The 22429-nt window shown below is 45.9% G+C and overlaps 1 protein-coding gene across 13 annotated transcripts in view; it reads right to left on the reverse strand.

Moving 5' to 3' along the window:
- The window catches only part of SLC16A14 (solute carrier family 16 member 14), a 57649-nt gene that overhangs the window by 29579 nt on the left and 5641 nt on the right, over positions 1 to 22429 (reverse strand). For 5 of the 13 annotated variants that reach the window (XR_014830211.1, XR_014830210.1, XR_014830209.1 and 2 more), the window contains exons 2-4: positions 18051 to 18322; positions 10913 to 11056; positions 2732 to 3700 (exon numbers count right to left, since the gene is read on the reverse strand). Coding sequence is in view for 3 of the 13 variants with exons in the window: in XM_085000671.1 (XP_084856797.1) it covers positions 2732 to 3700; positions 10913 to 11056; positions 18051 to 18309 (1372 nt within the window). In the remaining 10 variants the exon portion in view is untranslated. Of the gene's footprint in view, positions 1 to 405; positions 3701 to 10912; positions 11057 to 18050; positions 18323 to 22429 lie in introns of those variants that run through there. The other 8 variants (XR_014830217.1, XR_014830212.1, XR_014830216.1 and 5 more) reach the window with 8 other exon arrangements.

Genomic DNA, 22429 nt, shown 5'->3' on the forward strand with positions numbered 1-22429 from the left:
AAGCTACTTGTATGAGCCACTGATAATGTCCCCATCTCCTTGATGGATATTTGAGTTTAACATCTCTGGCAGTTACCATGAGTTAACTGATCCAAATTCCAATCTCGATTTTTTTTTTCTCCTTTCCTTCCTCTAGTAGAGACTAGAAAGCAAAATTCTCCAATTCTCAATTCCCCTTGAAGCTCAGACTAGCTGTGTGACACAGTTCTGTTCCATCAGATATAAGTGGATAAACTGCTGGGACTGAACTATTCATCCTTTCCTCTTTCTTATCATATGTAAGGATGTAGTGGTTGGAGCTACTGCAGCCATTGTGTGACTATGAGGCAAGGCAGCATGAGGAAAAATCCAAGAGGACCTTGAGACACTGTCCCAATATCATCTGGTCTCTAAACTCTAGATTTCTTTTTCTTTTTTTGTCTTTTTACCATTTCTAGGGCTGCTCCTGTAGCATATGGAGGTTCCCAGGCTAGGGGTCTAATCAGAGCTGTAGCTGCTGGCCTGTGCCAGAGCCACAGCAACTTGGGATCCGAGCCATGTCTGCGACCTACACCACAGCTCACGGCCACACTGGATCCTTAACTCACTGAGCGAGGCCAGGGATTCAACCCACAACCTCATGGTTTCTAGTTGGATTCATTAACTACTGAGCCACGACGGGAACTCCCTAGATTTCTGATTATGTGACATAATTAAAATCTCAGTTTAAGATACCATCAGCAGGGTGTTCTCTTACAATAAAATGCAGCCCTAACTGATAGAGAATTCTATACAATGAGATCACTGAGCAGTTCTGACTTTTCAGCTGCCAGTATTGTCTGCTGCACTGCTAAGAGTTATTCCCTGTCACCTAGAAGTGCTGTTCTTGCATCTCCATGTGCAGGCAGAAAATAGGAACAGCTTGATCCAGGAGGGGCCCTTTTAATTCTTGGGGCTTAAACCTTTAGTCAGCCAGTTGCCAGTGTGGTCAGCTGCATAGGGAAAAACCTCTGATTTCTTGAGCTTCAAATTCTGAGGGGGACTTAAAAATGGGTGTGTTGGCACAAACTCTCTGCCAGCAGGGTCCCAGGATGGGAGATGGCTGTGGATCTATAGAGGGACAGAGAGGAAGGGGGTGGGGAGGGCTTTGTCTGGCACCCAGGGGGGAAAGAAGTCACTGGGAAGAAGTCTTTCTTTTCTTTTCTTTTTCTTTTTATGGCTGCACCTGCAGCATATGGAAGTTTCCCGGGCCAAGGGTCAAATCTGAGCTACAGCTGCCAGCCTGTGGCACAGCCATGGTGGCAACTCAGAATTTGAACCACATCGGATACAGCCAGATCCCTAACCCACTGAGCAAAGCCAGGGATTGAACCCGCATCCTCACAGAGACTTCACTGGCTTCTTAACCTGCTGAACCACAATGGGAACTCTAGGAAAAAGCAGTCCTACAGAGGATATGAGAATACAGGTCTGGAGTATCCACACAGGCAGAGAATAGGACGTCTGAATAGATGAGTCCTACCAGCTTCGCTTAAAACCATGCACAGACTTTCTGGCAGTTTTGACAATGGTCCCCAGCCCTGGCCTGGCTGCCCTAATATTCACCTTCAGAGAGCACCTTGACCTTTGGCCATGGCCCCTGCCATGCTCTGCAGGCTCATGGCAGGAGCCATTTACTTTGCCAGCCTGGCTGTTTTATCTCTCGGATTATGGGTCAAAAATTCATCTGCATCCTACATGAAAGAATGATTTTTTTGGTGGGCTGTGCTCATGGAATGCAGAAGTTCCTGGGCCAGGGACAGAACCCAAGCCACCACAGTGACAACACTGGATCCTTGATCACTAGACCACCAGGGAACTCCGAAAGAATGATCTTTAACTTGCTAAAATTTATAAGTGAGAAGCTGGAGCAGGAATAGGGGGAAAAAGGAGCATGTGCATAAACAGAAACTTCCTTATTTATCTTGGACTTCTAACATCTTTTTTTTTTTTTTTTTTTTTTTTTTTTTTTTGGCCACGTCTGTGGCATGTGGAACTTCTCTGGCCAGGGACTGAACCTGTGCCACAGCAGTGACAATGCTGGATCCTTAACTGCTAGGCCACCAGAGAACTCCTATCTTGTTTATTTTTTATTTCATTTTATATATTTATTTTTTGTCTTTTTGCCTTTTTCTTGGGCTGCTCCCATGGCATATGAGGTTCCCAGGCTAGGGGTCTAATCGGAGCTGTGGGCACTGGCCTACACCAGAGCCACAGCAACTCGGGATCCGAGCTGTGTCTGCGACCTATACCACAGCTCATGGCAGTGCTGCATCCTTAACCCACTGAGCAAGGCCAGGGATCGAACCTGCAACCTCATGGTTCCTAGTCGGATTGGTCAACCACTGCGCCATGACAGGAACTCCCGAGAACTCCCATCTTGGACTTGGACTTTTTTTTTTTTTTTTTTTTTGTCTTTTTAGGGCCGCATCCGCGGCATATGGAGGTTCCCAGGCTAGGGGTCCAATTGGAGCTGTAGCCGCTGGCCTACGCCAGAGCCACAGCAACTTGGGGTCGGAGCCATGTCTGCGACCTACACCACAGCTCAAGGCAACGCCGGATCCTTAACCCACTGAGCGAGGCCAGGGATCGAACCGACAACCTCATGGTTCCTAGTCGGATTCGTTAACCACTGAGCCTTGTCGAGAACTCATAAATGAGAATTCGACTTTTCTACCTGCACTCTGAGCTCTTGAAACCTTGACCACTTTACCTGCAAAAGGTGGTCCCAGCAACGCGGAGATGCCATTAGCACAGATGATGATGCCGTAGGCATTGGCCAGGTGCTCGATCCCCACCAAGTCTTCAGTCACCACCGGCATCAGGGAGAAATAACCGCTGGAAAATCCTATCAGCGCACAGATGACCGCCAGGCTGGCGTACGTGTGCATCGAGGGCAGAATAAAAATACAAAGGACCAGGGTGAAGTTGGCCATGAGGAAGACATTCCAGACGCTGATGCAAGGTAGGTCGGCCACAATGCCCAGGATCACTTTTCCGAAGATGTGAACTATTGCTATAATCGACGTCAGAGGGAAAACATCATTTTCTTCGGATAAATTGTACAAATTGACTATCTCTGGGAGGTGAATGAAAGGGATGACAAAGCTGCTGTATGCAAACAGAGCCCAGAAGACAAAGGCGACAAACATCCGATTAGTAAAGAGCGAGGCTGTTCCAAAATAGCCCGAGTACCAATCCTGGAAGCCCTTCCTGATTTTCACGGTCAGCTGGCTCATCATCTTCAGAACCCGAAAGGCGCACATGTCCTTTCGGTGCTCGGCCTTCTCCGGGACTGGCACGTCCCCGAGGGAGTCGTCGGTGCCGGGGCCACCCTCCTTTTCCTCAGTTCCGCCCGGTTGTCCGCTGGACCTAACGGATTCGGTGGAGTGAGCAGGGATCACGTGTGGCTCTTTCCCTCCTGGGACGTCTCCATCCATCCCAGGAGAGAGAGGTCTCATGAGCGCCCCGCAGACACACAGGTTCAGGGACACGGCGCCTTGGATGAACATGGCATTCCGCCACCCGTACTCGGCGCACAGGTACTTGAGCAGAACCGTCATGAGAAATGTGCCAAACCCAGTCCCCGTGGTGCTGAGGCCCTGGGCGAGGGCGCGCCTCTTCTGGAAGTACCTGCCCACCATGACCACGGCTGGCAGGTAGGCCATCCCGCTGCCAAAGCCTGCACAGAAAGGGCAGAAAAGGCACAGGGCATAACATAAATGGCCACAGCCTGGATTCGCAGTTTTTAAAGATCATCTGCATTTCGTCATATGAGACTCCATCACTTTTTTTTTTCTTTTGGCTGCCACGTGGCATATGGAGTTCCCAGGCCAGGGATCAGATCTGAGCTGCACATGCAACCTACACCGTGCCCGCAGCAACGTCAGATCCTTTAACCCACTGCCAGGCTGGGAATTGAACCTACCTTCCCATTGCACCAGTGGGAACTTCTCTATCACTTTCTTTGGTCCCCCTCCCCACCGTGTTATTCATTTGTTTACTTTTTTGTATTTTTAGGGCTGCACCCATGGCATATAGGGGTTCCCAGGCTAGGGGTCCAATCGGAGCTACAGCTGCTGGCTTACGCCAGAGCCACAGCAACGCGGGATCTGAGCCGCGTCTGCAACCTACACCACAGCTCACGGCAACGCCGGATCGTTAACCCACTGAGCAAGGGCAGGGACCGAACCCTCAACCTCATGGTTCCTAGTCGGATTCGTTAACCACTGAGCCACAACAGGAACTCCAATAAGCCCACATTCTTATACTGGAATATAATCTCCACCAGGGCAAGACTGTGTCTCCTTTCGCCACACTAAGAACATGCAGTGTGTGCTTAGTGATTTGAATGGATTCTGAGGGTTCTGCTGTCAGTGCTAATTGCATATAATACCCAGGAAAGCATTTACGTACAAGGGGATGAAGAGTGATTCCAGGCAATTTGCAAAAGCCTCAGGAGTGGACCAATGTGTTCCCAAATTAATTAGGAGAATAAAAGGAATTAAATAAACCCATAAATATACGTGGCTACTAGATGTCAAAAATACATGGTACTCATTTGCACCTCTGATTTTTAATTATATCTTTCTTAGAAAACAGGAACAGTTGGTGATATACATGGACAAAATCAAAATGCTGGTGGGTAAGACTGTGTGTGTTGAGGGCAGGGGGGTATTGGGAACATTTTGTGCTTTCTGCTCAATTTTGCTGAATCTAAAACTCCTCTTAAAAATGAAGTCTGGCAGGGAGTTCCCATTGTGGCTCAGAGGGTGAGGAACCCAACATAGCGTACATGAGGATGTGGGTTCAATCCTTGGCCTTGCTCTGTGGGTTAAGGATCTGGCTTTGCTGTAAGCCACAGTGTAGGTCACAGACTCGGCTTGGAACTGGTGTGCTGTGGCTATGGTGTAGACCTGCAGCTACGGCTCTGATTCGACCCCCAGCCTGGGAACTTCCACATGACACATGCACGGCCATAAAAAGATAAAAAAAAAAAAAAAAGAAAATGAAGTCTAGGAGTTCCCTTGTGGCATAGCAGGGTTAAGGATCCAGCGTTGTCACTGTATTGGTTCGGGTTGGATCACTCACTGGCCTGGGAAATTCCACATGCTGAGGCACAGCCAAGACAAAAACAGAAAGAAGTTCGTTTAAAAATAAAATAATATAGGCGTTCCCGTCGTGGCTCAGTGGTTAATGAGTCTGACTAGCATCCATGAGGATGCAGGTGGGATCCCTGGCCTTGCTCAGTGGGTTAAGGATCTGGTGTTGCCATGTGCTGTGGTGTAGGTCGCAGACACGGCTCGGATCCTGTGTGACTGTGGCTGTGGCGCAGGCCAGCAGCTACAGGTCCGACTAGACCCCTAGCCTGGGAACCTCTATATGCCAAAGGTGTGGCCCTTAAAAGCAAAATAATAATAATAATAACAATAATAATAAAATAAATATAAAATAAAATAATAAAATAAAATGTTGGCTGAGAGGCTTATTTCCTCAACTTCTAGGTAAAGGTAGAAAGAACCCATAAGCCCCACTTCAGATGATCATGAGGCCCCAATTCAGTTCTAATGCTTATGGCCTTCTGACTTTAGAACAGCAGCTTGACAGTATAAAAGAGACCTGACCAACAGAACACGCCAAAGCCAAGAAGCCTCCTCTGCACAGTGTCATTGAACCAGCTTCAGAATTACTTGAATTTGGAAGGTGATCAGAGCAGTCAGACGTGCAAATATAACAGTTACCACTAATTGAGTGGTGATGATGGGCCAGTTGCTTTATAGGATTTCTCTGATTTAGGTTTCACAATAATCCAAAAGCTACCCATGGATACGCCCATATTACAAAAGGGGGCACCAAACGTCATGGAGATTGGGAAATTTTCCCAAGACACTCCAGTTAACTGGAGCATCTGGGTTGGAATTCAGACCCAGCTGCAGGGTCGGGTCCCTTTCCACCGGCCACGCTGCCGTTCACTCTAAGCTGCTGATCACTGCTCACCCTCCAACCCCCACTCTTTATGGCAGCACAGAGCTGCAGAAAGATCTTGCTTTAGTTTCTAAAAGAAGGCCCAAGAAGCCACCTGTCTCTTTTAATTACCTTAGAACAGCGGCACTTACAGCACCTGTAGGAGCCGACCCCTCCTTAACCCATTGCTCCTCAGGTAGACTGTCTTGTTTTTGTTCTTGTTATTGTTTTTATTTGCTTTTTAGGGCCACACTTGTGACATATGGAGATTCCCAGGCTAGGGGTCTAATTGGAGCTACAGCTGCCAGCTTACACCACGGTCATGGCAACACGGGATCCAAGCCTTGTCTGAGACCTAACCACAGCTCATGGCAATGCTGGATCCTTAACCCACTCAGCGAGGCCAGGGATCGAACCCACAACCTCGTGATTCCTGGTTGGATTCGTTTCTGCTGCACCACGAAAGGAACTCCAATACCATTTTGTTTTAAGGACAATTAAGCCAACTTCTAAGTAATTCCCAGCAGAAGGAGGAGCACGCTCCCAAGCTACCTGTCAAGTCTTGCCAAGAGCAGCAGTGCAGCAATAATTTACATGATGGGAGAGAAGAGCACGAAGAAAATAGCTATCCTTAATTTTGAACCAAACTCTTAATTAACCTTGTTGAGTTTTAAGTCCACAAAGAGCAGAAACCTAAGTGTCTTAATTTTTCTCTCTTTTTTCCTTGCAGTTTATGTGTTAAAGAAACTGGATCATTTGGCCTATATTAAAATGATCATTCTGGTTTTTTTTTTTGGATTATACGTTTTATTTTATTTTATTTTTAATAATTTTTTATTTTCCCACTGTACAGCAAGGGGGTCAGGTTATCCTTACATGTATACATTACAATTACATAAAATGATCATTCTGGATTGTGCTGATGGCACAAAAGCTTAATTTTTAAAAAAATTTATTTGTTTATTTATTTGGCCACATCCATGGCAGGTGGAAGTTCCCAGATCAGGGGTCGAACCTGTACCATAGCCTCAACCCGAGCCCCTTCGGTGACAATGTCTGATCCTTAACCCACTGTGCCACAAGGGAACTCCAAAAGTCTAATATTTAAAATTTGATTTGTCACTGACAATAAACAACCCCCTAAATTTAATGTGTATATGGATCTCTAAATAGCAGCAGAATGAATCAATTAATAGGAGCAGAATTGTGGGACAAAATGTAAGAGTAGCATCCATCATAATTTTGTTTAATAATAAAGGCTCCCATGTGTGAGAAAAAAAATCTGTATCCCAAGCTACAAGTATCTATTTAGCTATTCCACGATTCATCCCTAAACAGCATCCCCCGCTTCCCAATGTGATTGCTATTTATAATCAGCATAATGATTCTATGAGCATATAGGATCGGCCTTGGGGAGATTCAGGCTTAAGCCCAGAGGTCAGGCAAGGCCTTGTTAATGTCCAGCCCTGTGCAGGGGCCCTGGACTAAGTCTTCACCACACTCAGGTTTAGAGGAAGAGCTTGTGCTCAGACAGGTCAGGTGGAGGAAGGAGGCCCAGAGGAGGAGAGAAAAATCCTGTGGTTCCGAGTCAGCACAGATGGGAGGAAAGGTGTCTCCAGGAACCAAGTTTAAGAGACTGGAGCTCTGGGAAAGCTGTCTGTCCAGACTCTCTCAGCCGAGGAAGAGCGTTCAAACAGACATGAATCTTCTGTTTAGGAAGACACCACCATGCAATTTTAATTGCCTAGAGGTTAGAAAAACCCAAACAATCTGCCTCACAAGCTTTCTGTCATGAGGAAGGATGTCAGCAAAGTATCTTTTAAATATATGTATCAATCCCTTGCTTTCTGCAGATCTTTGCATCTTTTTTCTTTCTTTGTTCTTTTTCTTTTTAGGGCTGCACTTGCGGCATGTGGAAGTTCCCAGGCTATAGGTCGAATTGGAGCTGTAGCTGTTGGCCTATGCCACAGCCACAGCAACGCCAGATCCAGGCTGTGTCTGTGGCCTATACCACAGCTCATGGCAACACTGGATCCTTAACCCACCGAGAGAGGCCAGGGATGGAACCTTCGTCCTCATGGATACTAGTCAGGTTCATTACTGCTGAGCCACAAAGGGAACACCTTTTTTCTTTTTTATTAAAGAGAGGTCAATCTGTTTCAACACAGCTCACTAATGACAGTCCGACAGCAGGCAAGCTAACTGACTTAGCTGGATTTTCCCCTTAAATATATACATGTATACATATATGCATGTATTTATGTATTTGTGGACAAAGTGGCATTACTGCTGAGCCACAAAGGGAACACCTTTTTTCTTTTTTATTAAAGAGAGGTCAATCTGTTTCAACACAGCTCACTAATGACAGTCCGACAGCAGGCAAGCTAACTGACTTAGCTGGATTTTCCCCTTAAATATATACATGTATACATATATGCATGTATTTATGTATTTGTGGACAAAGTGGACACATTTATTTTTCAGAGACTTTTCTTTAGGTATTTCCTGTGTAAAATGTGGGAGCAATGAAGTGTCTCAAGAAACACTTTCACTGGCCTCTTGATATTTTTTCCTACTTCCTTGGATCCACAAGTGTTTGTTGAATAAATGAGTGAATGACTAAATGAATGAATATGGAGATAATATCATTTAAGGGTCAATATGCAACTCAATGCAAGAAATAAAACTCCATTTAAACACAGAGTCTACTCATAGACATCTCTAAATGATGGGAATACAGGCATTCCCGTCATGGCTCAGTGGTTAACAAACCCGACTAGGAACCATGAGGGTGCGGGTTCAATCCCTGGCTTTGCTCAGTGGGTTAAGGATCCAGCGTCGCTGTGCGCTATGGTGTAGGTCACAGACGTGGCTTGGATCCGGGTTGCTGTGGCTCTGGCATAGGCCAGTAGCTACAGCTCCGATTAGACCCCTAGCCTGGGAACCTCCATATGACACGGGTGCGGCCCTAGAAAAGACAAAAAGACAAAAAAAAAAAAAAAAAAAAAAGATGGGACTACATTTCAAGTCCTGGATTTTAGGATCAGGTCACAGTCCATATAAGGAAACACCACAGATCAAGTTCCTAGGGGCTCCCACATGTCTGCCCAGAGACCTCGGTGTGGCTCCCTAGTCTCGGTGGAAGGAATGTATTTTCTCATCTATAATAGAAAAATCCCAGTGCCAGCTCTATTCGGTGGACTATGGGGGGGGGTGGGGGCAAAGGTTCTAAAACGCCTCAGGGAAAACATCTTAAATTCTTTAAGAACTGTTATTAAGTCCTTCAGATCAGATCGTTGTTTTCGCAACTTGGCCTTGGAGGATACAGAAATGCCGCAGGTCTGTATGTGGATGGATGTACACAACGGAGAACCAACCTGTCTACTTAGGTGGACAGGTCGGCTTTTGTCTTCACCATCTCTTGTTACTGTAAAACATATACTAAAGCTTATAATATAAACATTATATTACATATAATAATAATTATACATTAGCGAATATCTGCTCTGCATTTTATTACGTGCCATGTATTGTGTGAAGTGCTTTATACAGATGATCTCATGTGATCATTTCAACAAGGCTGTAAAACCAAACACTCTCAGTTATCCCATTTTGCAGCTAAGGAGACTGAGGCCTAAGTAACTTTCCCAAAGTCACACAGATAATAAATGGGGGGAAAAAACAAGAATCCCAAACTCTTAACTTCATTTTTTTTTGTCTTTTTGCTTTTTCTAGGGCCGCTCCCGTGGCATATGGAGGTTCCCAGGCTAGGGGTTGAATTGGAGCTGTAGCCACCAGCCTACACCACAGCCACAGCAACGCAGGATCCGAGCCTCGCCTGCAACCTACACCACAGCTCACGGCAACGCCGGATCCTTAACCCACTGAGCGAGGTCAGGGATAGAACCTGCAACTTCATAGTTCCTAGTCGGATTTGTTAACCACTGAGCCACGACAGGAACTCCAGCCCAAACTATAACTTTGATCTCTTACACAAACATTGCTGTCAATGGGCCATTTTATTAGGATTATACCTCTGTACTGAAAACTGTCAGGCTGGCTCCTGTACCCTGAAATACAATTGTACGGGTAAGAAACCACTTCTCTGTGTGCATCCGGCTACCTATTGATAAAGGAAATTATGGCTGGGAATATATTTTGTGGAACGGATGTGTAAACTGTGCTGCCTGGCAGCCAGTTTTTACACATGCTCTGGGAACTGACTGCTCTGCTCTAGATTCGCTTCTTAGAGTCTCTACATCTCTGCGAGGTTTGCTTCTATTTCCTTAATTTGAACAGGGCTGAAGGAGAAAATGATTTTCTCTGGCTCACACTGGGCTCTGCAGTTATTAAGTGTTATGAATATGTCTGTTTTGTTGCAAGAAAAGGGACCAGCCCTTAGAACCAGGTATGAAAAATTTAATTAAATTCGATCACGGAGGCCAAATACAGCTGTTAGGTTGCTTCCCCGTGCTTAACGGCATATGTCACGTCTTACAGTGAAGAGTATTTCCTGGAGGGTGGATAGGGGTGGGGTGGGAGGGAAGAGAAAAGGGGACAAACTATTTGAATGAGTCTCTTTCCTCCATAATTAAATTCATTGCCTTGGCGTTCCCATTGTGGCTCATCGGTAACAAACGCAACTAGTATCCATGAGGACATGGGTTTGATCCCTGGTCCCGCTCAGTGGGTTAAGGATCCAGCATTGCCGAGAGCTGTGGTGTACGTCGCAGTCGTGGCTTGGATCTGGCGTTGCTGCTGTGGCTGTGGTGTAGGCTGGCAGCTGCAGCTCTGATTTGACCCCTAGTCTGGGAATGTCCATATGTGGCAGGTGTGGCCCTGAAAAGACAAAAAATTAAAAAAAAAAATTATGGCCCAAATGCCCCATAGACACATTTCAAGTCAAGTTTAAAAAAATCACTACGCTTACCAGCTGCGAGTCCGAAGGTAATAAAGAGATAATGCACGTTTGCCGCATAAGCACTCAACACCCAGCCCAGCGAGTTCAGCAGCCCTCCGATGATTGCTGTCCGGCGGCACCCGCAGGTATTGATGAACAAGCCAATGAAGGGTCCTGTCACAGAACATTGAAAAAGGACCCAAGGGCGTGTTATTCTCAGGCCTTTTCAGGGAATCCTCATACGAAGACAAAGGATAAAACACGGCTAGAGCTGTTACCTAAAACAAAGCCCCAAACCCCATGGTTTCCACACGTGGAAAGCTTTGAGCAGGCAAAGACGGAGGTCAGTCATTTCCCTGGGGATCACCAGGTTCTAGATTTCCAAGGAAGACAGACCTGAAACAAATGGACAAATGGATGCCTTCTTTTGTCTATAATGGAGGTTCTCAGCTAGGGGGCTAGGGGCTCCATCCAGCCCGTGGATGCGTTTTTCTTTATTCAGAACAAAGTTTCAAAAATGTTCTGAATCAGTTGCTAATGTCTAAAACTTAAGATTATTCACACACACACACACACACACACACACACACACACGGAGTTCCCACTGTGGCGCAGCAGAGACGAATCCGACTAGGAACCATAAGCTTTTGGGTTCGATCCCTGGCCTTGCTCGGCGGGTTAAGGATCTGGTGTTGCCGTGAGCTGTGGTGTAGGTCGCAGACATGGCTTGGATCTGGCGTGGCTGTGGCTCTGGGTGTCAGCCAGTGGTTACATTTCTGACTGGACCCCTAGCTTGGGAACCTCCATATGCCACAGGTGCAGCCCTAAAAAGACAGAAAAAAGAAAGAAAGGCCTCACTCAGTGGGTTAAGGATCCCAGAAACAAGTTTTTTTTGGGATGTTGCATGTTTATGAAACACAGCATTAGGGAAGCATTTAGGGAAGTGGGGGGAATTCCCAAGTAAGTGTGAATATTTATATCTGGAGAAATGTCAGGTATCAAAAAGGAAGGATTAACTGCTTTACTAAAAAGAATGCTTGATAACAGTGTCTGGCTTTTTAGTTCATCAACTCTGGCACCATGTGTGCTGCAGCTATAGTCATTTATGACATGCAGATGGGCAAGGCAGCTCCAGAAAGGATGTGATTCCTCCATGACCACGAAATGTAGATTTATTAAAAAAAAAAAAAAAAAAGAGGTCAGACCTAAACGTTTCGGTTCTCAGTTTCATTTTCTAACCACTGTTTGTTGATGGTCAGCAGGCATCTCCATGATGGAATTGCCATCCAACAAGATGAAAAGAACTCAGCCCCCTGCCTAAGAAGAGGAGAAAACAGATTGAGATGCAATCCTTTGGCTAGGCTGTCCACTCTTGTGGAGGAATTCAGAGTTTTGGAATGAGATTATGCACCTTAGCAGATTTTCTCCTCTTCGGAAGGAATCTGACTCTTGGTCCATTTCCCACGTAATAAAGCTCTGCACTGCAGCAGGAACACGCTGAAGAAGAGATCATTTCTTGCCCATTCTAGCATCTCAAAAGTTGTAAAAAGCTCAGGTGAGGAGAGAAACAGTCTGAGGTAAGCCTGGATCACCCAGATGAAAGCAGATAGATAGTTCACTGAACTCCTGGTCTCTTGGTGTAGCCCTTCCCTGCAATAAATCAATGGTTCTCTGAGTTGGCTGACCACTGGAGTCACTTGGGAGCTTAAAAAAAAAAAAAGCCCAATGCTAGGATCCCATCCCAAGAGATGCTGATGTAATGGTCCAGGTGCAGCCTGAGAGGCACCACTTTTAAAACCTCCCTAGTGGATCTGATGTGTAGCCAGGATTGGAGTTTGTTTATTTATTTATTTATTGTCTTTGGTCCTTTTAGGGCCGCACCCACGGCATATGGAGGTTCCCAGGCTAGGGGTCCAATTGGAGCTGTAGCCGCTGGCTTACGCCACAGCCACAGCCGTGCCAGATCCAAGCCATGTCTGCAACCTACACCACAGTTCATGGCAACGCCGGATCCTTAAACCACTGAGCAAGGCCAGGGATGGAACCCACAACCTCATGGTTCCTAGTCGGATTCGTTTCTGCTGCACCACATCCGATTGACAACCACGGCTCTAAATCTAGTTAGGAAGTCAGTGACCTTTTGCAGACTATAGCTTCCCTAACTACATGGCTTCTACCAGGAATTATCCCAAGAGCTATCACGAAGGCTGCTGTGGATACAACCAAGGTGGTTACATCGCGTTCACTACTGGGACCCTCTGCGGGAAACTGGCAAAATCCATGCCAGCCAGGAGTGAAACAAGAATGGTATTCCTGGAGCTCAGCAGTTAATGAATCTGACTAGCATTGAGGAGGATGCAAGTTTGATCCCTGGCCAGGCTCAGCGGGTTAAGGATCCGGTGTTGCCATGAGCTGTGGTGTAGGCTGCAGACATGGCTCAGATCCATTGTTGCTGTGGCTGTGGTGTAGGCTGGCAGCTGTAGCTCTGATTTGATCCCTAGCTTGGGAATGTCCATATGCCAAAGGTACGGCCCTAAAAAGCAAAAAAAAAAAAAAAAAAAAAAAAAAAGTATGGTATTACTGAATTTTCTCCATGTGAGTGTCCAAGAGAGAAGGCTTTCAACTCTGTAATACAATTCATGGAGTTTTTATATTTATTTATTTATTTATTTATTTATTTATTTATTGCCTTTGGTCCTTTTAGGGCTGCACCCACGGCATACAGAGGTTCCCAGGCTAGGGGTCCAATTGGAGCTGTAGCCGCTGGCCTATGCCACAGCTACAGCCACGCCAGATCCGAGCCGTGTCTGCAACCTACACCACAGCTCTTGGCAACACTGGGTCCTTAACGCACTGAGCGAGGCCAGGGATCAAACCCGCAACCTCATGGTTCCTAGTCGGATTCGTTTCTGCTGCGCCACGACGGGAACTCGGAGTCTTTATATTTAAAAGTGGTCACTCAAAGTCTTTACAATAGTCATTTCTCATCTAATGTAGTGGCGGACAGGGAGATAGTCGGCACCGTTTGGGGTTCCAGACCAGGGGTGAAGCCTGTCTCACACTTACTGGCTATAAGTTAACTTCAGTAAGTTAGTAATGTCTCTGAGCGACACCTGTTCTCCTCTGCGACACTGAGAGGATGGGCTGGCTTCCAGGGTTGCCATAGGATTGAATGGGATCACGTATATAACATGCACTTGGCATGCAGTTAAGCACTAAATATTTATTTTTTATTATTTCCTGTCTTTCTTTTGGGGGCCTCACCTGTGGCATATGGAAGTTCCCAGGCTAGGGAATGAACTGGAGCTGCAGCACCCGGCCTACACCACAGCCACAGCAAAGCCAGATCCAAGCTACATCTGTGGCCTACGCCACGGCTTGCGGCAATGCTGGATCCTTAACCCACTGAGCGAGGCCAGAGATGGAACCACATCCTCATGGCCACTAGTTGGGTTCTTAACCTGCTGAGCCATAATGGGAACTCCAGTAACTTCTCAATAAAGGAGAGCCGTTCTTGCTGGGTTCTGGCTTGGCAAATACCCAACATATCTGCCACTACCCTGTACCAAACAGCTTAGACAATGAATAGCAATTTAGAATCATGATAGATAGAATAAAAGACCTTTCATTTATATAATGATGAGCCTTGCTGTGTTATAATTTCTCAGCCCCAGGGGGAAAGATGTTTATCCGGCACCTTTCCTGTAGAAAGATTAGTCTATAATCTGAAATTCTACTGTTGGGAATTCAAGGACTTGCAGAGAGAACTCAATCCACTGTTACCTCCCAATTACAGATGACAATCACATTTTAGCACCACCATGACTTAGATATTCTCATTTTGGGGGTCATCTTCAGAACCACAGCCATTCATTTCAGGACTAGGAGCCCCCTTTATGGCTCAGCGGTTAACAAATCCGACTGGGATCCATGAGGATTCGGGTGTGATTCCCTGGCCTCGCTCAGTGGGCTAAGGATCCGGCGTTGCCATGAGCTGTGGTGTAGGTGGCAGACTCGGCTCAGATCTGGTGTCACTGTGGCTGTGGCTGTGGCTGTGGCTGTAGGCTGGCAGATGCAGCTCCAGCTCCAATTCAACCCCTAGCCATGGAAATCTCCATAGGCTGCGGGTGAGGCCCTAAAAAGCAAAAAAAAAAAAAAAAAAAAAAAATTTATTACTAGTTTCCCTTGCTTATTCCTATAGACCTTGTGAAACACAAAATTATTCCAAAATATTGGGACATTTCATACCCTGGTCTTTTGGTGGAGTCTTTTCTGTTGCAGGCATGTACTTCCTAAACTGAAGTTCTACATTCTGAAAATGTATTTTTGAAAAGGTAAGAAAAGTGAATTTTAAGTGTTTGAGAAGCACGGTTTTCCTTTACTGACTTACTGAGAAGGTGGAATCACATGCAATAGAAAGCTTGCAAATACCCTACACCAAAGTTAACCCACCTATGCTTTTCATATGATAAACAGTTCCAGTTTAAACAAGGTCAAGACAGGGTTAAAAGAGTCAGTTCATTACTCTTAGAGGCAAAAATAACTTATGAACAGGAATTCCTGTTGTGGTGCAGTGGAAACGAATCCAACTAGTAACCGTGATGTTGCGGGTTCGATCCCCAGCCTCGCTTAGTGGATTAAAGGATCCGGCGTTGCCATGAGCTGTGGTGTAGGTGGCAGACCTGGCTCAGATGTGGCATTTCGGTGGTATAGGCCGGCAGCTGTAGCCTGGGAACCTCCCATATGCTGAGGGTTCGGCCCTAAAAAAAAAAAATGAACTTATGAAGAGTTGTCACACACAATGGTGTCCTTATTTAATTTTAAAACCAGATCAGTAATAATTCCCTCTGCTAAACACATATCCCACCCCCCCCATATCTGGAGAAGTAATAGTCTGTCTTTGCTTTCTATCGTTAGCACTGCTGCTGTTATTAATGTCGCTGGTATTATCCAAAATACCATTGGCTCTATACCAGCCAAGAGCAACAAATCTCTCAACTGAATGCAGGCAATTAATTACCGCATCAGAGGAAATCACTGACACACTCATGATCCAGACCCACCGGACACCCATACGCCCATCATACGCACACTCCCACAAAGACAGAAAGAGATTTGAGGCCATGTATGCGTCCAGTACAGAATACATCATGGATTCCTTAAATTAAAACAAATGAGAGGTAAAAGCACAGCTTTTACTTTCCAGCGAAGCCACTGAAAAACTTTAGGGTATAGCGGTAATTAACCTCATAGGATTTTTTTTTTTGTCTTTTGGAGGTTCCCAGGCTAGGGGTCAAATCTGTAGCTGCCGGCCTACACCACAGCCACAGCAATGTAGGATCCGATTCACGTCTGCAACCTACACCGCAGCGCCTGGCAACACCAGATCTTTAACCCACTGATCGAGGCCAGGGATGGAACCTGCGTCCTCAGGGATACTAGTCAGATTCATTTCAGCTGAGCCATAACCCTTATAGGATTTTTAAGAGAATTAAAGAAAAGTAAATGAGAGGATAGATGCTTATTAAATATTGGTGGACAGTAAAAGTTGTTTAGTTCTCAAACTGAAACACATTTTATAATAACATACTTATAATAACCTTCTGATTTATCGTTTCCAATTAGATAAGAACTACTTTCATAGGTTGCTGTGTGTGGTTAGGTTAAACTACAAAGCGCATGAATGTGTTATTATTTCTTCCTGTTAGCCGTATCAGTGACCTTTCTAAAAACAGTTTAAAAGATTTTTCAATAGGATCAGTATTTCAAATTTAAAACACTAGAACTCTGAAATAACACTGCTATTTACTTTTATTGCACTTTCTCTAAAATTTTTATCTTTTAAAAATATTCATAAGTGTTAAAAAGATTTGTAATGATAGATAATGAACTATGACAGTTAAGAAAATGGAATTCTGGGCAAAAGAATATTTTAATGATACACTGTTTTTTTTTTTTTTTTTTTTTTTTTTTTTGTCTTTTGTCTTTTTAGGGTCGCACCCACGGCATATGGAGGTTCCCAGGCTAGGGGTCTAATCAGAGCTACAGCTGCGGGCTTATACCACAGCTACAGCAATGCCAGATCCGAGCCATGTCTGTGAGCTACACCATAGCTCATGGCAACAATGGATCCTTAACCCACTGAACGAGGCCAGGGATCAAACCCACAACCTCATGGTTCCTCGTTGGATTCGTTTCCGCTGCACCACGACGGGAACTCCTTAATGATACATATTTAAGATACCCCCAAATGTTTACAATATTCAAATAGCAACGTCACAGAAAATATTATAGGATCCCACTTATATGAGGTACTTGGAGTAAGCAAATTCATCGGGACGGAAAATAGAAAGGTCATGGCCAAGGATGGGGGGTTGGGGGCAGCAGCGGCTATAGGAGGGTATGGTTTAGTGGGTGCAGTGTTTCAGTTCGGGAGACGAGAAAAGTTCTAGCGATGGATAGTGGTGATGAAGGTACTGGAGACCCCAGAACGACATGCTTAAAAATGGTTAAAACTGTAAACACCACGTTATCTCTGTTCTACCGGAATAAAAACAATAGCAACATCCACTCACATCTAACTTTTCAACTATATAATACATTACATACAGTGAGGAGTGTCATTTTATTTCACTTTTTTTTTTTTTCTTTTTACAGCCACACCTGCGGCATATGGAAGTTCCCGGACTAGGGGCTGAATCAGAGCTGCAGATGCTGGCCTCCGCTAAAGCCACAGCCACACCGGATCTGAGCCACATCTGCAACCTGACACATTGCAGCTTGCGGCAGAGCGGGACCCTTAACCCCCTGGGCCAGGCCAGGGCTGGAAACCACATCCTCATGGGCACTCTTCAGATTCTTAACCTGCTGAGCCATAACGGGAACTCGGAACTGTGATTTCACAATTATTATTTTTTTTTATTTTCCCACTGTACAGCAAGGGGGTCAGGTTATCCTTACATGTATACATTGCAATTACAGTTTTTCCCCCACCCTTTCTTCTGCTGCAACATGAGTATCTAGACATAGTTCTCAATGCTATTCAGCAGGATCTCCTTGTAAATCTATTCTAGGTTGTGTCTGATAAGCCCAAGCTCCCGATCCCTCCCACTCCCTCCCCCTCCCATCACAATTATTCAGTTTTAGAGCAGGTCACCCTCGAACATACCCACGATCAAGGTGACGCCCATGCTGAGGGAGCTGACCCACGCGGTCAGGCCGCGGCTCTGATGGAATTCTTCGAGCCACTCCACGTTGAGGACTCCCAGGGCCATCTGGGAGCCCATGATGAGGATGTGCACAAAGAAAGAGGAAAGGACCATCATCCAAGCCCATCCACCATCAATGTCTGGGTGGGGTTTAAGTGTCTTCTTCTCTTTGGGGTCATCTTCAAAATCATACCCAATGTCTTCATGGCTTGTATACATTGTCCAAGATTTTCTGAAATACACAGGACAAACAAAGTCACTGAACATTAAAACAAAACAATCTCTCTTCTTTGGACAGCTCTACCCACCCCCCATCCCCCCATAACCAATGGGACCCCATCATCATATCGTTGTCCCAGGGCAGATTTGGGAATACGCCTCAGTTTGTCGCCAGACCAAGTGATTTTATGAAACCTGTTTCATTTTTACAGTCATCCTGTAGGTAAGCATTATTATCCCTAGTTTAAAGAAATGGAAATAGACTCCGAGGCATGAAGGGTTCTTCCCAAGTTCTCAGGTCAGGCTAGTAGTGTACAGCTAGACAGGAGCCCAGGAATACCACGCAGCTTTGCCCGACTCAAAGCCCCTAGACAGGAGCCCAGGAATTCCACCCAGCTTTGCCTGACTCCAAAGCCCTGGCCTTGTGTCCCTTTATTGAGATAGAAACCGACAGGTGATAGGGCAGACAGTAGAGAGGGAAGATGCCTGGCCTTAGGCAGGGCAGCTCGGCCTTGAGGTGGGGTTGGGGTGGGGATGGCACCTGGCAGAGGATGTGGTTCTGTTTCGGTGGGTCCGCGTATTCGATTTATTCAGTACAAACAGAGGGGTAGCCTCAGGAAGACTGACTCATTCGAACCCAACTCAGGAGAAACTGGTAAAGTAGCAGGCCAATTTCTTCTCTTCCAGTGGGAGGTACAGCTTTCTAACAATGGCGATACTGATGTCTAACACACAAAACATACTTCTCCCTCTCTAAATAGCTGTATTCGCAGCACTGACCTGGGTAGTTAGAAAACTGCTTAGAAAATAGGAAACCAGGAGTTCCCATTGTGGCTCGAAGGAAACAAATCTGACTGGCATCCCTGAGGATGCAGGTTCGATCCCTGGCCTTGCTCAGTGGGTTAAGGATCTGACATTGCCGTGAGCTGTGGTGTAGGTCGCAGATGCATCTCTGATCCTGTGTTGCTGTGGCTGTGGCGTAGGCCAGTGGCTACAGCTCCAATTCAACCCCTAGCCTGGGAACCTCCATATGCCACGGGTGCTGCCCTAGAAAGACAAAAAAAAAAAAAAAAAAAAAGAAAAAAAAGGGAAATCAGACTATAAATTTGTGCAGATTACCAGGGATCCAGAGGAAAGATCTTGAAGGGATTCATGTGCCAGATAAGAATCTTGGAGTTCATCTTGTACAGAAAGAACAGTCGACGGCTGAACGTGCACAAGGAAGAGAGAAGAGTTTGAACAAGAGGTGGGAGGTTGGATGGAGCTAGAGGGGAGATGACGCCAGATCGGCAGATCAGGGGAGGTCTCTGGTTTTGTTTTTTAGGATGAGAATGAAGGGCATGCCTAAGAACTGAGGATAAGGAGCAACGAAGAGGGAGAGATAGAGGAAGAGATACATCGAGAGAGAGGTAAGAGAGAGAGGCAGATGGGGAATGAGAATGACGAATCTCAGAGGTGGTGGGACAGGGTTGTTCTTGATCAGGAAGAGTGACACAGTCTCTGACACCCGAAGAGGGTGGATGGATGTAAGATGGTAAGTCGTGGGATTGAAAGTTGTATCTGTGGGTCTAATTCCTCTGGTGAAGGACGGAAGGTGGTTTATACTGGGGTCTCAGTGTTCACGACAATGGAACAAACGGTTGCCTCCAACCAGCGGAAATGATCACTGGGCAGCTCCGAAGGTGTGCTGAGCCCTGAGGGCAGCGGAACACCCGGGACAGAGCAGAGGGAGCCCTCTGCCCCAGAAGCCAGCCCTAATGACTTAAAAACAAGAACAGGAGTTCCCGTCGTGGCGCAGTGGTTAGCAAATCCGACTAGGAACCATGAGGTTGCGGGTTCGGTCCCTGCCCTTGCTCAGTGGGTTAACGATCTGGCATTGCCATGAGCTGTGGTGTAGGTTGCAGATGCGGCTCGGATCCCGCGTTGCTGTGTCTCTGGCATAGGCCGGTGGCTACAGCTCTGATTGGAACCCTGGCCTGGGAACCTCCATATGCCGCGGGAGCGGCCCAAGAAATAGCAAAAAGACAACAAAACAAAACAAAACAAAAACAACAAAAAAAACAAGAACAAACAACTAAAAGTTGGTCTGCTTTTTTTGTGGTCCCTTATCTGCCAGGGATTCCAGACAATGGTATTAACAAAATACTCTTCTCTGGGAAAAAGAATCCTTTCTTGGTCAAAGTTCCAACAAATAATGTTTTCATGTTATGTCTGCAAGCTTCGGATCGGCACGGTTTGGTTGCTTGTCCTTTCATAATCACTGTCCGAGGAAGTTATTTCAAAGAACTGATGGTTATACGGTGAACCCCAGCACATGCCTGGCTCCAGTTGCCATATTTGTATTGGGAGTGAGTTCCTAAGAGTTCAGAATTGCTGGCGCTCCCCTCAGCTCCGTGTGGGTTTGCGGTGCCTGGGTGTCCTTTCGCAGGACATTTGAGACGGAGTCTGACGGCACACTTAACATTGAACATGGGGCCAGGATGCCAGCTACTTCACTTTTGTTACTCTACATGCCCACCTGGAGAATTTATTTTTGTTTAAACCTTAAAAGAGGGAACCAGAGTGCAGGACTGCAAGGTGAAAAACTTTGGTTTAGAAAGCAAAACTTGTAGTCAGTATCTGAAATGTTTTTCTCAATTTGAACAATGTCTTTAAAATGGAAATCTATTCTTTGTTTCAAACAATTCTTTCACAATGAAAAGCAAAATGAAAATAATGATTATTACTGATCATGACATGTGTTTTTTTTTGTTTGTTTGTTTGTTTTTGGCCATGCCCACAGCATGAGGACGTTCTGGGGCTAGGGATTGAACCTGCACCATATAGCAGCGACCTGAGCCACAGCAGTGCCAACACTGCATCCTCAACCTGCTGACACCAGGGAACTCCGTGACATGCAATTATTACTGAAAATTGTTTTGTTGCAGTGGAGAAAGGTGAGTGAAAAATGGTCCCAAATACACTGGGACCACCTCCAACCGTGGGGTTTTTTTCTGCAGTGTTGCAACGTGGCCAGGGAGGCAGAGAAGCAGATTGTGGCCACATGCCCAGTGCTCAGCCCCTTGTAGAGGAAGTACACTGAGGCACCTGCACAGCCTCTTTCTGTACACCCCTGAGCTAAGGATTGTTTTTACCTTTTATTTTTTTATTTTTATTTTTTGCTTTTTAGGTCTGCACCCACGGCATATGGAGGTTCCCAGGCTAGGGATCGAATCAGAGCTATAGCTGCCGGCCTACACCACAGCCACAGCAATGCACGATTCGAGCTGAGTCTGTAACCTACAGCACAGCTCACGGCAATGCCGGATCCTTAATGCACTGATCGAGGCCAGGGATTGAACCTATGTCTTCATGTATGCTAGTCAGATTCGTTTCCACTGAGCCACGGCAGCAACTCCTGTTTTTACCTTTTACAAGCTATGTGCCCCCCAGAACTTAAAATACTTATGTTCTGACCCTTTATAGGAAAAGTTCATTTATCCCTGGGCTAAGAATTTGTTGGGAACCAAGGGTGCCAGTGGAAGACTAATTTCGTGGACCTGTCCTGGGGCTCATCTTGACTTTTCCTTTCTCCCATACTCATTATTTTTAACTTTTAAGTTATTCTGTCTTTTAAACAGCCATTCAGGAGTTCCCATCATGGCTCAGCAGAAATGAATCTGACTAGTATCCATGAGGACACAGGTTCGATTCCTGGCCTCGATCAGTGGGTAAGGATCTGGCATTGCTGTGGCTGTGGCATATGCCAGGAGCTACAGCTCCAATTCCACTCCTAGCCTGGGAACCTCCATATGCTGCCGGTGTAGCCCTAAAAAGAAAAAAACAGGGAGTTTCCGCCATGGCTCAGTGGTTAACGAACGCAGCTAGCATCCATGAGGATGCAGGTTCGATCCCTGGCCTCACTCAGTGGGTTAAGGATCCGGTGCTGCCATGAGCCATGGTGTAGGTCACAGACGTGACTCGGATCTAGCATTGCTGTGGCTGTGGTGTAGGCCGGCAGCTACAGCACCAATTTGACCGCTAGCCTGGGAACTTCCATATGTGGCCCTAAAAAGACAAAAAAACAAAACAAAACAAAAAAAAAAACAACAAAAAAAACCAAAAAACAAAAAACCAAACA

The sequence above is a fragment of the Sus scrofa genome, chromosome 15 (genome assembly GCF_054392235.1).
Source record: "Sus scrofa isolate SSC_HxYL_T2T_F1_AM1 chromosome 15, Sscrofa_HxYL_maternal_Yorkshire_Landrace_v2.0, whole genome shotgun sequence".
In the NCBI taxonomy this organism is placed as follows: domain Eukaryota; kingdom Metazoa; phylum Chordata; class Mammalia; order Artiodactyla; family Suidae; genus Sus; species Sus scrofa.